Source organism: Anastrepha obliqua, chromosome 3 (assembly GCF_027943255.1).
Source record: "Anastrepha obliqua isolate idAnaObli1 chromosome 3, idAnaObli1_1.0, whole genome shotgun sequence".
NCBI lineage: Eukaryota > Metazoa > Arthropoda > Insecta > Diptera > Tephritidae > Anastrepha > Anastrepha obliqua.
Genome location: NC_072894.1, coordinates 142,812,443 through 142,827,013, shown reverse-complemented (window position 1 = coordinate 142,827,013; position 14,571 = coordinate 142,812,443). Strand labels below are relative to the sequence as shown.

General features: G+C 36.9%; 1 protein-coding gene across 2 annotated transcripts in view; it reads left to right on the top strand.

Moving 5' to 3' along the window:
- LOC129240312 (protein daughter of sevenless) overlaps nucleotides 1–11,196 on the top strand; it is an 80,163-nt gene extending 68,967 nt beyond the window's left edge. The window contains exons 5-9 of one of the 2 annotated variants that reach the window (XM_054876036.1): nucleotides 7,506–7,626; nucleotides 7,698–7,911; nucleotides 7,976–8,297; nucleotides 8,678–8,857; nucleotides 8,908–11,196. In XM_054876036.1, coding sequence (XP_054732011.1) covers nucleotides 7,506–7,626; nucleotides 7,698–7,911; nucleotides 7,976–8,297; nucleotides 8,678–8,857; nucleotides 8,908–9,387 — 1,317 coding nt within the window. In that variant the 3' untranslated portion in view covers nucleotides 9,388–11,196. The remainder of the gene's footprint in view (nucleotides 1–7,505; nucleotides 7,627–7,697; nucleotides 7,912–7,975; nucleotides 8,298–8,677; nucleotides 8,858–8,907) is intronic. The other variant, XM_054876037.1, reaches the window with a different exon arrangement.
- The last annotated feature ends 3,375 nt before the right edge of the window (nucleotides 11,197–14,571 follow it).

Here is a 14,571-nt window from a genome sequence, read left to right as displayed (position 1 = left end):
AAAAGGCTTATCCTTTTCACAATACGCGTCGTGCAATTTGTTATATGTATATACGAGGTTTGTTCAAAAAATAAGGGGAGTTTTTAAATTTCGCGGGCTACGTACATTTGACCTTTTTTCGATGTTTTTTTTATGTTTGTACACTCGTTTCGAAGATATGTTCACAGTTTTAGCAATACAGCGTGGTTAGTTTATCTGTGAGAGGCAATAAATAAGGTAAGTTTTTTGCGCGTGCGAAATTACAAAATTCACCTTATTTTTTTAACAAACCACATATACATATATATGCCATATAACTGGCGCTTACTTACATCCTTTTTGGTTATTTGGATGAGCTCCACCTATTTCTGGCGTGCGTCTTGATGTTACACTTTTAAGCCGGTTTCGAACGGCAAATATTTTATGAGAAGCTTTTTATGGTAGAAATACACTCGGATGTTTGCTTGCCGAGGGGCGACCGCTATTGGAAAATACTTTCTCATTTTGGTGTTTCGTGCATGCCAATGCATTTGGCTACGGCGGTCGCCGTTAGTTTTGTGAGAAATTTAGATGGCGTACGTTGTGTACAAAATCAGTTCCACGTATGAAGAACAATTTGAAGCAGTGTTCCTGTTGTTACGAATTCGCTACCTTTTTATTCAAATAAAATCTTTCACAATATTCCTCAGAGTTCGATTATTGGATTGCTAAATGAAAGTCACAAATTAATGGCAACACAATTTGCTTGCTTGAATTGACCATTTTATTACTTTTAGTTTTCTAGCTTAAACGTTCAACTTACGACTAGAGTTGGGTATTTCCCGAGAAAATCCCAATCTCGAGAATCGAGATTTCCCAAAATAACGAAAATTTCAATTCTCGAGATGCGGGATTTCCCGAAAATAATTTTTGAGATTTCTCGAGAATTTTCGAAAATTCGGGAAAAATTCCAAAAAATTAAAAAAAAAAAATCTAAAACCAGTGTACGAGCAATGAATTTCATAAAATATTATTTTTATTTATTTTTATTAAAGTATAAATTACATAAAAAAATATTTGAAAATATTACTATTTCAATTATTGCAAACAAAAAAGTGAAGCAAAAATAATTACAAAAAAATTCAAAACAAAAATAATTCAAGATTATACTTATTAAAATAGGGGAAAAAAGTGATTGTAAACATTATTTCCCAAAATGGTGTTTTAAAAAACACAGACTGTCAATGGCTTCGTCTGACAATCGCGTACGCTTTTTGGACACAAAATTACCCGCTGTAGAAAAATTCCTCTCATTTTGAGTCGATGTTGGCTTAACAGTGTTAAAAGCCCCGATCAGTCTTTCAACATTTTGTGTTTTCTCTCCAGTTTTTTCATATAGTTTTAGCTCGTTTCTAAGCGACGAAAACATCTGGTTCGCCGCATGTTGCTCAATGTCTGCTTTCGGTTTTGAGCATTGCTGAACGTATTTTTCAAGCTGTTTCGCCATATCTTCTTCATCGACGTTGTTGGTTGCAAATACGTCATCATCGTCAGAATTAGACACTGCTTGGTCTTCTTGAATGCTCGTAGAAAATAGACGAACCAAGTAGTTTTCGGTTTCTTTTATCAATTCTGTTTTAGAACAGGTGTGGAAAAATTCAGATTTGTCACTAGAGCTGTTAACTGGATCGTGTAAATATTTAAAGGCCGATAACAAACGGCTAGATCTACGAGCTGTTAAGTTTTTTTTTAGGGTGGATAAGAATTCATTGCCCAATTCGGTGTGCTGATTCTCCAATTTTGTGAACAAAAATTTGAGAATAGAATCCGCAGCAAGTAAGTTCACATTTTGGCGACTAAGTGCTTCTACAGCAACACGTATAGGTTTAAGAGCATTTATGATATCCTCGCAATACTTTTCTTCTGCGTCAGTAGTGGCCATAAAATTTAAATTAAGAGTGTCGAGCGCCTTACGAACATGCTTGCTGATGCAAATGTATCTGGCCAGCATAGTTTCCAGGCTATTCCAACGTGTTTTGCAATCCAACAGCAAGAAAACCTCTTTCTTCTCGACCTCTTTAACACAATCCTGCAAGATGGCATTCCGTACAGGCGAGTTCTTGAATTTCAAAACTATCTTGCGAACCTTTTTTACGATTTCAAATGCAGACTTTATAGTGACCGTCTTGTCAGCAACAAATACGATATTGTCGTTCTCGTCATCGGAAGCGTTTTCCGCATTAATGTCGGAAAATGAAGTACTGGCTGCATTGTTTTCATTTTAATCGGAGCCTCTATCATCCGAATCGTCTCCATCGCTTACGTCACTATCGTATATCCTGTTTGCGACTTTTCGTTTCTGGTACATTACCTCCATGACCGCCAAATGTATGCCGTGATTGTAGCAAATCTGTTGATGCGCTGGTGATAGTCTCCCAAATTTGATCATGACACTGGCACCATCACTTGTAATAGCCACGATGTCGGACTGTAGTTTTATATTGAAGTCTGAAAGCTTTGCATTTACGAGCTCATATACTTTTTCAGCGGGACATGATTCCTGAATGCGAACCAGGCCAAGGTTGTCAGATTTCCATCGTCATAATATATATGGATGTTCATGTAACGTCGGTTTCGCACGCTTGTCCACTCGTCGATGCTCAAGCTGAACTTACGCTGTGCAGATTTAAAATTTTCAATTTTGATCTTCAAATCGCTTTTTATTTTCGTGCAATACTTCATAACCAAACCCAGAACAGCTTTGTAACACTTTGGAATATGAAATCCTAAGCGGCTGATACTATTACGAATGAACTCACTTTTTGTTATCGCGTTTATTGGAATTCCATCTTTTGCAGCCAATTTGTTCAAGCGATTCAGGCGAGGAAGAAGTATTGAAAAAGTTGTGAAGAGTTCGGATCTTCTTGGCTGGTGGCTGTTTTTTTGGAGCCTCATGTTCCCTCCGCTTCATGTTGTGTATCCTCTCCATGTGACGGTGAAGTCCAGATGTTGACGATGACTTGCATTTAATGATTTTATTGCGTTTCAAACATGTTGCTTGAAAAGCTGCCACACTTGGTCGTATTCGTATTCTGAACTCATGATTTTTAATGCTAAAAATTCAAAATTTGTTTTAAATTTTCTTTTTTAAAGGAAGTAACTAACCGGTACTCACAGTCAACGATACGTCGATTCAAAACTTAAAAATAAGTAATATTTGGACCACAAAATATTTTATTATACGGTGTATAATTTATACTTAATCAGGTACCACAAAATGAAATGCACCCGCTCACTACAAAAAATAAATTTACAAACGTCGTCTGAGCAGTCTGCGAACAAATTGAAATTGCTTGACTATTTTCAAAGCATTTCTAATTGCTTAACTGCTGCTACATATGTATAAGAAACACATAAAACTAAACTTCATTAGCTTGGTGTTACAGTGCTTTCCCTCGACATAGCATAGCAACGCATCTAGCATTTACTCTGTAGTCACCCTAAAACAAAAAAAAAAAAACAAACAAACAAATGGAACAGTTATACTGTTGTGGCTTTTCGCATAGCAATTGAAACTATGGTGTGAATTGTATGTGATTCTGCGAAACAGTATGTAGTGTGCGATTCTTTGTAACATAATGGCCGTTACAGTTTGGTGTTTCCAGGTATTAATCATATGTATGTGTATTCTTTTACTTTTGAAAGAATTGTTTTTTCTCTTAATATTTGACAACAAAAATTAAAAAAAAAAATGGATTTCTCGAGAAATCTTGAAACATTCTCGAGATTCGGGATTTCCCGAAATGCTAAAAATTTCAATTCTCGAGATTCGGGATAGAAAAATATCGAGAATTTCTCGAGAATTCCCGTTGGGAAATTCCCGAAACCCAACTCTACTTACGACTGAATGCCCTCAGTCACCTGCTTATTTACATGTGCTTAATAACTACAATAATTTCTAGATTTGGCAACTCGAATCTTCTGGCGAGTTCTGTCTCGAATTCATGTTTTTGTTATGGTATCACGTCCGCTCGCTATTGTTGCCAGTAGGTTCGCCCAAGTTTTTCGGATGGTCACTAAAATTGTTACTCATAGAAAAAACAGAATTCTCAGTGGAGTCGCCTAAGAAAATTCTCCATCAGGCACTTAATTAGTTGCTGGTCCGCACAACCCATTTCCTATGCTGAAGGCTGTCTTCTCACAATCGCAATCCTCAATTTCCATCTGCCAATATCCACCATTTCGCACCAGATAAAGTGTCCAGAGTATGTATCATCTATACGTAGTAATGGCTAGCTGCCTTTTCATGTTTTCATTCAGCTTTTTATAGTTCTGCAAAACCGGGTGCTTCTATCTTTCTTTTTAACCAGCACAACCGTTGAGCTCCACGGTCTTATTGGTGGTATTTGCTTCTTCGCGATTTGCTAGTGGAACTCCAACTATCTCTTAGCTTACGGGTTTCTTCCTGCTTCCTGGAATTCTTCACTTTCCTGTTGTGGTTCGTCTCAGTTTACTATGCCTTCTACAGTCCGATATTTCCAACTCTTTTTCAAGATGCTGAATCTTAAGTTCGTTTAACTTTGCCATTTTCACGCTCCTTTTCTAAGTGGCTTAATTCAACAATCCCATTTCTAACACCAATTGTTACGAATTTGCTACGTTTTTATAAAAATAAACACACAATAATTCCTCAGAATTCGACCCGTGTATTGCTAAATAAAAGTCACAAATTATTGTAATTTCTAGATTGGCAACAAGACGTGTCTTCTGGCGAGCTCAATCTCGCCATGTGCTGTCGCCATCAAGCGAAATTCAATCATTCAATTCATTCTAGAATATACCGAAATTAAGCGACTTCCCTCACGAGGAAAAAAAAACAACAGAATAACTCTCCCAAGCAAGGCCATTGATTTGTTTACGCCGAACCTAATTACTTGTAATTAAAGCTGAAACAGTATTAAGAAAAAGTGATGTTAATGTATCCAAAGACACTAAGACACAAATCGAGCGCGTTTGCATGGAGAAGACTTCAAATTACACAGCACATTTAAAAACCGCTGTTCTCATTATCACACGTTGAAAGGGGCTTGTATGGGCTAAGATAAATTCAGAAAGAAATTGAGTAAAGGTAGTATTCACGGACACTCGAATGAAGGTGATATTCATGGACAGAATCGACACACACCATCTTTTTGTCAATTTTAAAGCTGTATTCGACAGCACGAAAAGGAGTGTCCTATATGCCACGATGTCTGAATTTGGTATCCACGCAAAACGAATACGGCTACGTAAATACAAGCAGCGTTGTCAGAATTGAGAAGGACCTCTCCGAGCTGTCGTGTGATTTCTTTAACCTGAAGTTGGAAAAGATCGAGTACCGGCATTTACGTCACTTATGAGAGTTAAGAAGATTTGTTAGTGACGGCGAATACCGTAGGCGATGGAACAACAAGCTGTGTGAGCTTTACGACGACATTGAGACATAGTGCAGCGAATAAAGATCCAGCGGCTGCGTTGGCTGAGTCATGTCGTCCGAATACAATACAATACAAACGCTCCAGCTCTGGAAATATTCGATTATGTTCTTCTTGTGTTGGAGAGATCAGGTGGAGAAGGACTTGGTTTAACTTGGTGTGTCTAACTGGTGCCGGTTAGCACGTGAAAAAAACGGTTGACACGCTTTGTTAAACTCAGTCAAAATATTGTAGTTTAAGCAGTTATAGTGCCAATTAAGAAGAAGACGAAAAATATTCAAGGGTGGATCTTCTTTTTGGGCGAATAGTTGCATATGGCGAATACTGCTAGTACTCCACAACTTCAATGGACTCTTAAGCATTCAGTTAAAGTTCAAATTTGGGGCTGATCCTACGAAAAAGTATTTGGCCATTTATTTCTGTTTATGATAAATTTTAATGTAGTTTTGATGAATAGAATTTGTCGAAAATCATTATTACCGCCAGCTGAGAAGCTTCGCCAAGCTTCTAACAAAAAGGATGTAGGCATATATAGCTTACCATATTGCGGATGAATGTAAGGCAGCAACAGCGTCTCCACGAAACTAATATGACTTAGCAACAGCGTCCTCACGAAATATTTTAACAACGGCGCAATCCAGCGCCGAAGAACCGCGTAGGAAAAAAATATTAGGAGGTTGAATTAGTTTTAAAGGTGACACACGCTATTTATCACTTTATCGCGTTGGCAATACTGAATATATATTCATGACAAAGCCTTATCCCTAGGCTTTGTTTATCAGTATCTGTCATTTCGCTGAAGTATAAACAACGCAGTGTTTTCGTGCTCCGAGTATGTCAACTTTCGTGCCGTCGAAACGCAATTTGCGAGAAGCTTTGCTTTTCTGCTTCAATTTGAAAAAAAAAAATACAGTCCAAGCCCGTGAATTGCTGCAGGAGGCCTACCCAGACCATACTCCGTCGATTTCAACATGTGAGTACTGGTTTCGACGATTCGAAAGTGGTGATTTTCACACCGAAGACAAGGAGCGTCTTGGCCAGCCCAAAAAGTTCGAGGACGCGGAATTGGGGGAATTGGTAAACGAGGACTCGTGCCAAACCCAAGAAGAGCTTGCTGAATCATTGGGCGTTGATAAATCAACCGTTTGCAAGCGTCTAAAAGCGATGGGAATGATCCAAAAGCAAGGACATTGGGTCCCATACGAGTTGAAGCTGCGCGACGTCGAACGGCGAATTTTTTACGTGCGAATTGCTGATCGAGCGACAAAATCGGAAGGGTTTTTTGCATCGGGTGGTGACTGGCGACGAAAAATGGATCCACTACGATAACCCAAAACGCAAAAAATCATGGGGTTTGCCCGGCCACGTATCAACGTCGACGGCCAAGCAGAATATTCACGGCAAGAAAATCATGCTCTGCATTTGGTGGGATCAAGTCGGCGTCGTATATTTTGAGCTGCTCCAACCGGGCGAAACAATCACGGGGGATCGTTACCGACTGCAATTGATGCGTTTAAGCCGGGCATTGAAAGAAAAACGGCCGGAAACGGTAAAAAGGCACGACAAGGTTATTTTGCAACATGACAACGCTCGGCCGCATGTTGCTCAACCTGTCAAAAAATACCTTGGAACGCTTGGCTGGGAAGTGTTACCCCACCCGCCGTATAGTCCAGACATAGCTCCCTCCGATTATCATTTGTTCCGGCATATGAGTCTCGATTTGGCGGACCAGCGGTTCTCCTCGTACGAGGCTACCAAAATATGGCTTGAGTCATGGATAGCCAAGCAGCGGCCAGAATTTTGGAGAAACGGCATCCGGAAATTGCCCGAAAGATGGGCGAAAGTTGTAGCTAGCGATGGCCAATACTTCGAATAAAATATTTTGTACCGTTTTTTCACAATAAAGCCCCAAATCTTCGAAAAAAACCTTTAAAACTAATTCAACCTCCCAATAATTGTTTTTTTTTTTATTATAAAATCCTTGCAAAAAGAACATTCTTAATTTATTTACTGATACATTATATGTACATATATTCTTGTTTTAGTTTTGTTTTCTTTTGTTTTACAATTTAGGAACAAATATCGGCTGCTAAACGTTGTCCAACGGTTAATAATCGTTCAGATTCGGATTCTGAGAGTGTATTTACGGATGATGATGATTGGACTTACCCCATGCCCCTCCGAGAGAATGTTGGTGCGTTTGATGAATGTTAATATATATTTAAGCTGAACAATTAATTACAAATAAAATGCATATTCTTCCAGACCGCAATACACGGCCTTCTGACAGTTCAGTGGAAAACGAATCATTTGTTTTAACATATTCTCAACGATTCTCTAAATTACCTGATGATGTCAATGATAAGACAAATGAATTTAACTATAATGTTAATTCTGAGGGAAAAAATCAACCTTGCGAAGCAGTCAAAGTGTATAAAAATAAACGAAATCTATCCCTAGATATTAAAAAAAATGAAAGGTATTTCGGCACATTTTTTCACATAATAAGCGGCATATTTCATAGATTTTACTATTAAATATAGCACGTCAACGGAAATACCACAACTATCTGATACGGAAAACACCTCGCCAGCGATTGGACCGCAAGATGCCAGTTCAATTGTTGAAGACAGCTATGATATACCACGCTCTCATCAGCTTCCATATCATAATATAGCTGAAATGTTTAAGGAGAAAATATGGGATCCGAAAACAAAACATTCATCGAAATTCGTAACGTCATTGGATCCAAGTGCCGATTCGAGATCAGATTCTCAAGAAATTTTACGTAAACATTTTTATACGAATGCAGCGCCTAATAATAAATTTGAAGGAAATGTATTTCGTTATGACTTCGTAGAACATGTAAGTTAAACTTTTCAAATTTTACTCTGCTGATATATCAGGACTTTTTTTTTTATTACATGTAAGCTAATTTTTGTAGATAGTTTATATAAATAATTTGCAATGTGAGTCAGTTTCATTTATCTTTGACCATTTTACAAAGCAATAAAAGTGTTTTATTGATGGATATTTAGGAATAATAAGCCCTTCTATAATACAATACTATAATGTATTCATTGAAGTTTTAGACAGATTAATGGAGATTGTATGAGGAATTCTAAACAAAATTCAATACCATTAAATAAATAATACCATTAAATAAATATAAATAACAAAATAAATATTTACCATACATTTCGATTGTGGAAAATTTGTAACTAATATAATTTTTTATTTATAAGTCTGAATTGCCACCAGTAAACCGTAAGCTGAAACCAAAAATTAGTACCACAAATAAATGGCCCGAAGAAGTAACGGAAAAGCATAAAGCAGACAAAACAGGTTATAACGCATTCATTGAAGATATCTTGAATTTAAGGCCTCCATCAGTTGATCGCAATCTTAAGCCTAATGCCTATAAGGTAAGTCAGTATTGAGTATAAGAAAAAATATCTATTAATTTAAATTTCAGTTAGTAAATTCAACATTGATGGAACACACTTTTCGTTGTTCGGTAGATATACCACCGTCAATAGATATATCGGCAGAAACAAATAAATACATATTGGAAACTAAAACCTTGCCACGTCAAAATTGCTCAGTGGCAGGCAAAAATAAAGCTCATTTAAGTACTGGAACCATTGACGTTTCAATTTTACCTCAGCCGTCAGCATCTGCAAACAGTTCAAAATATCAAACTAAATTGAAACTCCTGCCAACAAATGAACACCGACTTCAGTATTTCGATTTAGATGTAGCAAATCCACCAGCTGCAAACCGACAGAGTACAAATAATATAACCAAGCAGGAGCCAAGTAAGGCCGATTCATTAACGCAAAGTCCTTTAAAAAGTGGTGTGGTTTATAATTCAGTAGACTTTTTGAAAACAGAAGCATTTAATCGTATCCGTGAAGAACGTAAAAAAGAAAGTGAAGGCGTGAATCCGAAATAATGAAGATAAATTGATCATTTTATTGCACTTTTATATATCACTTATAGATACAGTTATTAATTAAAGTCAAACCTAGCACACAACAAAAAATGGAACTTGTGCAACTAAATTCAAATTTTTCAAATACCAAATTCGTGGTATGGACTAGGCCTTGGATTACTAGTTATCCTCACTGAGAATATATTTGTGGTACAGCAGTTAATATAAGGTTGTCAAAAAAGTCTTGCGGTATTTCCGCAAGCTTGTCTTTGCAAACGCATAGTTCTAGTTGTATTCGTCGCATCGGTTCACGCTAGAGCGTTTTGGAAAGCTCTTTTCACGTGCTAACACGTATTTGATTAAGTGTTGTTTGCTTTTAGTCGTTCGTGAGTTATAGCGTCGCAAACATGAAGCAAAATAAAGGGAAAATACGGCATATTTTACAGTACTACTACGATAAAGGCAAAAATGCATCTCATGCTGCCAATAAAATTTGTGCAGTTTATGGACCCGATACAGTTTCCATTTCCACCGCACAGCGATGGTTTCAACCTTTTCGTTCTGGTGCAGAGGTGATCGAAGAAGCACCACGGTCCGGAAGGCCTGTCGTCAAAAATTGCGATAAAATCGCTGAATTGATCGAAAGAGACCGGCATAGTAGCAGCCGTAGCATCGGCCAAGAGCTGGGCATGAGTCATCAAACCGTTATAAACCATTTGAAGAAGCTTGGATTCAAAAAGAAGCTCGATGTATGGGTGCCACATGACTTGACGCAAAAAAAACATTTTTGCCCGTATGGATGCATGCGAATCGCTTCTGAATCGCAACAAAATCGACCCGTTTTTGAAGCGGATGGTGACTGGCGATGAAATGTGGGTCACTTACGACAACGTGAAGCGCAAACGGTCGTGGTCGAAAAGCGGTGAAGCTGCCCAGACGGTGGCCAAGCCTGGATTGACGGCCAGGAAGGTTCTTCTGTGTGTTTGGTGGGATTGGCAGGGAATCATCCACTATGAGCTGCTCCCCTATGGCCAAACGCTCAATTCGGACCTGTACTGCCAACAACTGGACCGCTTGAATGCAGCACTCATGCAGAAGAGGCCATCTTTGATCAACAGAGGCCGCATTGTCTTCCATAAGGACAACGCCAGGCCACACACATCTTTGGTGACGCGCCAGAAGCTCCGGGAGCTCAGACGGGAGGTTCTTTTGCATCCACGGTATAGTCCGGATCTCGCACCAAGTGATTACCACCTATTTCTGTCCATGGCGACCGAGCTTGGTAGTCGGAAGTTGTCCTCAAGAGAGTCCTGTAAAAATTGGCTCTCCGAGTTTTTTGACAATAGGGAAGCGAGCTTCTATAAGAGGGGCATTATGAAGTTGGCATCTCGTTGGGAACTCGTCATCGAACAAAACGGAGCATATTTGACTTAAATCGCATTATTATAACCAATTTTATGAACAATTGAAAATTCAATAAAAATACCGCAAGACTTTTTTGACAACCTTATATTACAAATCTACGAATATTATAAATCAACATAGATATTGTAATAAATCAGCATAACAATCATCTGCCACTTATAGGTGGAAAAATATTATAATATGGTCGTTAATTTGTAGATTTAATGCGCCCTAGTATTAATATTGTAATATTCATATTATTAAGTTAATGATTATGTACACAGAAATCATGAGGATACAAATTAAAGCTGCATAGTAAAAATGGCATATATTTTTACACTAAAAATGTTCTGTTATGTAAATGGTGTATCAAACCTTGCAAATAAATATTTTACTCTATATGAGGTTACTTGCGAAATTTAATAACATGTTTCGAATTCATAATTGTTACTTTTACCAGAGCTGACTATACCAAGTCTAATATGAAGTTTCTGTAGTGATCACATAACAATTAATACATGTCATCATTGCCTGAATATCTTTTCATTCAATTTTTCATATACGCCTAATTCTATATTTACACGGTAATTGGTTCCAGAATAACCCGAGTAAAAAAAGACAGTGATCATATGCAAAATAGGTGACTGGTTCCTTATCTTTAAAACCTATTAGTGAAAAACCAGGATTTTTTAAGAACAACTATTCAGGGTTATTTTATTAAATCACATAATGTGTTTTTAAATAAACATAGTTATTAAAGAAAAAAAAAAAAAAAAAGATATGCACTCGAAGCTTAAAAGTAATGTAAAAAAATGTATGACAAGTTCAGCAACTAAAAACAATTATGTAAAACAGCTATGGTTATTCAAAGATATCTATTTTTAAGGTACAAAAAATTAAAATGATAATCATAAATACAGTAACATAAATTTAATTGGTGTCATCATCGGTTACTCGCATTCGCTTGCATCGAATTCGTATAAAATCACTATCATCGCTGGAATAATTTGCTCGTTCGACTTTCTCTTGCTCGTTCGGAATCTACATTTTTAACAGTGAACTCTGTTATAAGGCGTTGTTCGCCAATTATTGCTACCTATTTGTACAATTCTTTGTAACGAGCCATACAAGAATTCAGTTCACGTGCAGCTCAGAATTGTGCAGCTCTTTCGACATTGAGATCGTTTGTGACGAAATGGTATGCTAAATTTGTTTTCAAGTTGAAGTCCTTTTTGGATTATTTAAATCCATTAATTCTAAGCTTTTTTCATTCACATTTTTTCCAGTTTCTGGCACAAAATATTTAATGAACCATTCGGTGAAAACTGTAGTGGTCACCCATGCTTTTTTATTGACCATCTAATTGACCGCAAAGTATCAAAATTAACTCCTTTCATTGCTTGAGGCTTAAGTGCTCGATTGATAAGCAGGGGCTTTAACATTCGAACTCCAGAAGCGTTACTGCAAAATAAAAATGTGCTCGATCCTTTTCAGCTTTAAAACCATCAGCGACATATGTTCTTCTCGGCATTTTTTTTTTTTTTTTTTTTTTTTTTTGATTTTCAGAAAAGAACAGTTTCATCGGCACTAAAAACCTGGATCTTCGGCAATTATTTTTTTAAGTTTTAGTGGAAATTCTTTGGCAGCTTTCTGATCTCCGGAAGCAATCTCGCTCTTAATTTTTATGTTATGAAGGGCATGCATTTGGAGAAATCACTGGTTAACATGCTTGCAAAAAAGAAGTAGCTCTTCTCAGGAGTTGATTGTGTAGAGGTAGGCAGTTGTTAGTCTTTTACAAAATATTATATAAATAACTGACTGAATATAAAATATTTTTGGACTTACATTTTCTATTAATGCGTTAAAGTTAAATATAATGTAAAGTTGGAAAATCAAATTTGCCTATGAAAAATTCCTTTAGCAAACACGTTCAGAAAATATTAGAAGATTCTAATTGGTGTGACAAATAACTTTGATTGTATGCATTAAAAGGGAATTCCCCTAAATTTGTGCTATTTACAATTGCTCTGACCAGTAAGTTTGTTTGTATACACAAAAAGGGAATTCCCCTAAATTTGAATTTGAAGAATATATTTCGTAAAGATTTTGAATCGTGCTAAATGGAATAAAATCGTGTAAAAAATTTAAAATTTTTTTTTTCAAACCGTGTAAAAACAGAATTAGGTGTGCAATACAATCGTTTCTGCTTTATTACAATTGGTTGTCAGTTATAAGGAGTTGGAATATTTTTTTTGCGAAGCCCTCTTTTCCGATATGCGTAATTTGATTCCTGATTTATGGAATTGTTTGACGCTAACGCTTTCCTTAATATGTAATTAAAATATTTTACACATGGTAATAATTGGGTACTCGGATAACCTTTCATATGCGTCTTAAATTCGCTGTAAATTTTAGGTACCGTTATCCATGCTGTGCTTTGTCTTTGATGCCAGCGAAATTTATGTCACAAAAGTTAGTATACAGCAAACGATTGTTCAGTTAGCATAACATTTATTTTTACGTATTGATTAAAAAAGTTAAAACTTTTAAAATGATATAATTAAAGTGAGTATAAAAATTTAGGGGATTGCGTTTTGTATTAATTTTTGCGACATTTTTAGTAATGGCACCAAAAGGAAAAGAGCTTTCTGATAATTTAATAAAAAACTGATTATAATATTGTATATCACAAGGAACATAAATCATTGCGAGAAACCGGTCGTTTGATAGATAGGAGTTTTGCTACAGTTCAAAAGATTGATTAGTCGTACGGAAAATCAGGACAAACCCCAAAATAAGTGCCCCAAATTGAAATCTGAAGTTGAAAATGAGACTGGAAAACAATTTAGCACACAAACTATTCGCCGGGTTTTGCATAGTGCTGGTTATCATGGGCGCAGTGTTAGGAAAAGCCCTTCGTGAGTAGTGTCAATCGGAGTAAACGGATTTCATTCGCAAAAGATCATGAAAAATATGACCAAACGTTTTGGAAATAAGTCATATTTTCTGATGAGTCTAAGTTCAGTATCTGGGGATCTCATGGCCCCGAAAAAGTTTGGAGAAAAGTTAAGACGGAATGGGATCCAAAGAATATGGCCGGCACTGTGAAGCATGGAGGGGGCTCTGTCATGGTTTGGGGATGTATAGCTTGGAACGGGATTGGAAACTTGGTATTTATCGAAAATATTATGGACTGATACGGTTATTTAAATATTTTGAAAAATAATTTAAAACAAAACGTTTCGAAATTGGGCCTTGGAGGGACGTTTATCTTCCAGCAAGATAATGACCCCAAGCACACATCTAACATTGTGCGAGAGTGGATGTTATACAATGTGCGAAAGCAGCTGAAAGCACCGCCACAGTCCCCGGATACCAACCCAATCGAACATTTATAGGTACATTTAAAGCGCCAAATACGTAAACACGACAGTTGGTTTCCACGACAGTCGGTTCTACGTTACCGAAACGACCCGGATTTATATCCGGCCAAGGACTGTCACTCCAGCAGCATTCACCGTATGTAAGTATGGGGAATGTTTATGCTGCTACAACAACAACAACAACAACAACATAAACAGCCGATTAGAAATAAGGAACAACTGAAAAACGTCCTTCAAGGGGAATAGAATAAAGTACCACCAGCTGTAACTGAAAACTTGGTGAAATCAATGCCATCACGACTTAAAGCGATTATAAAGTCTAATGGTTATCCTACCAAATACTAGGATTTGATTTTAATTATGTTTTTGATTTCACAAATTAATAATATGATGAACTGAAAGTAAGTATTGTATAACT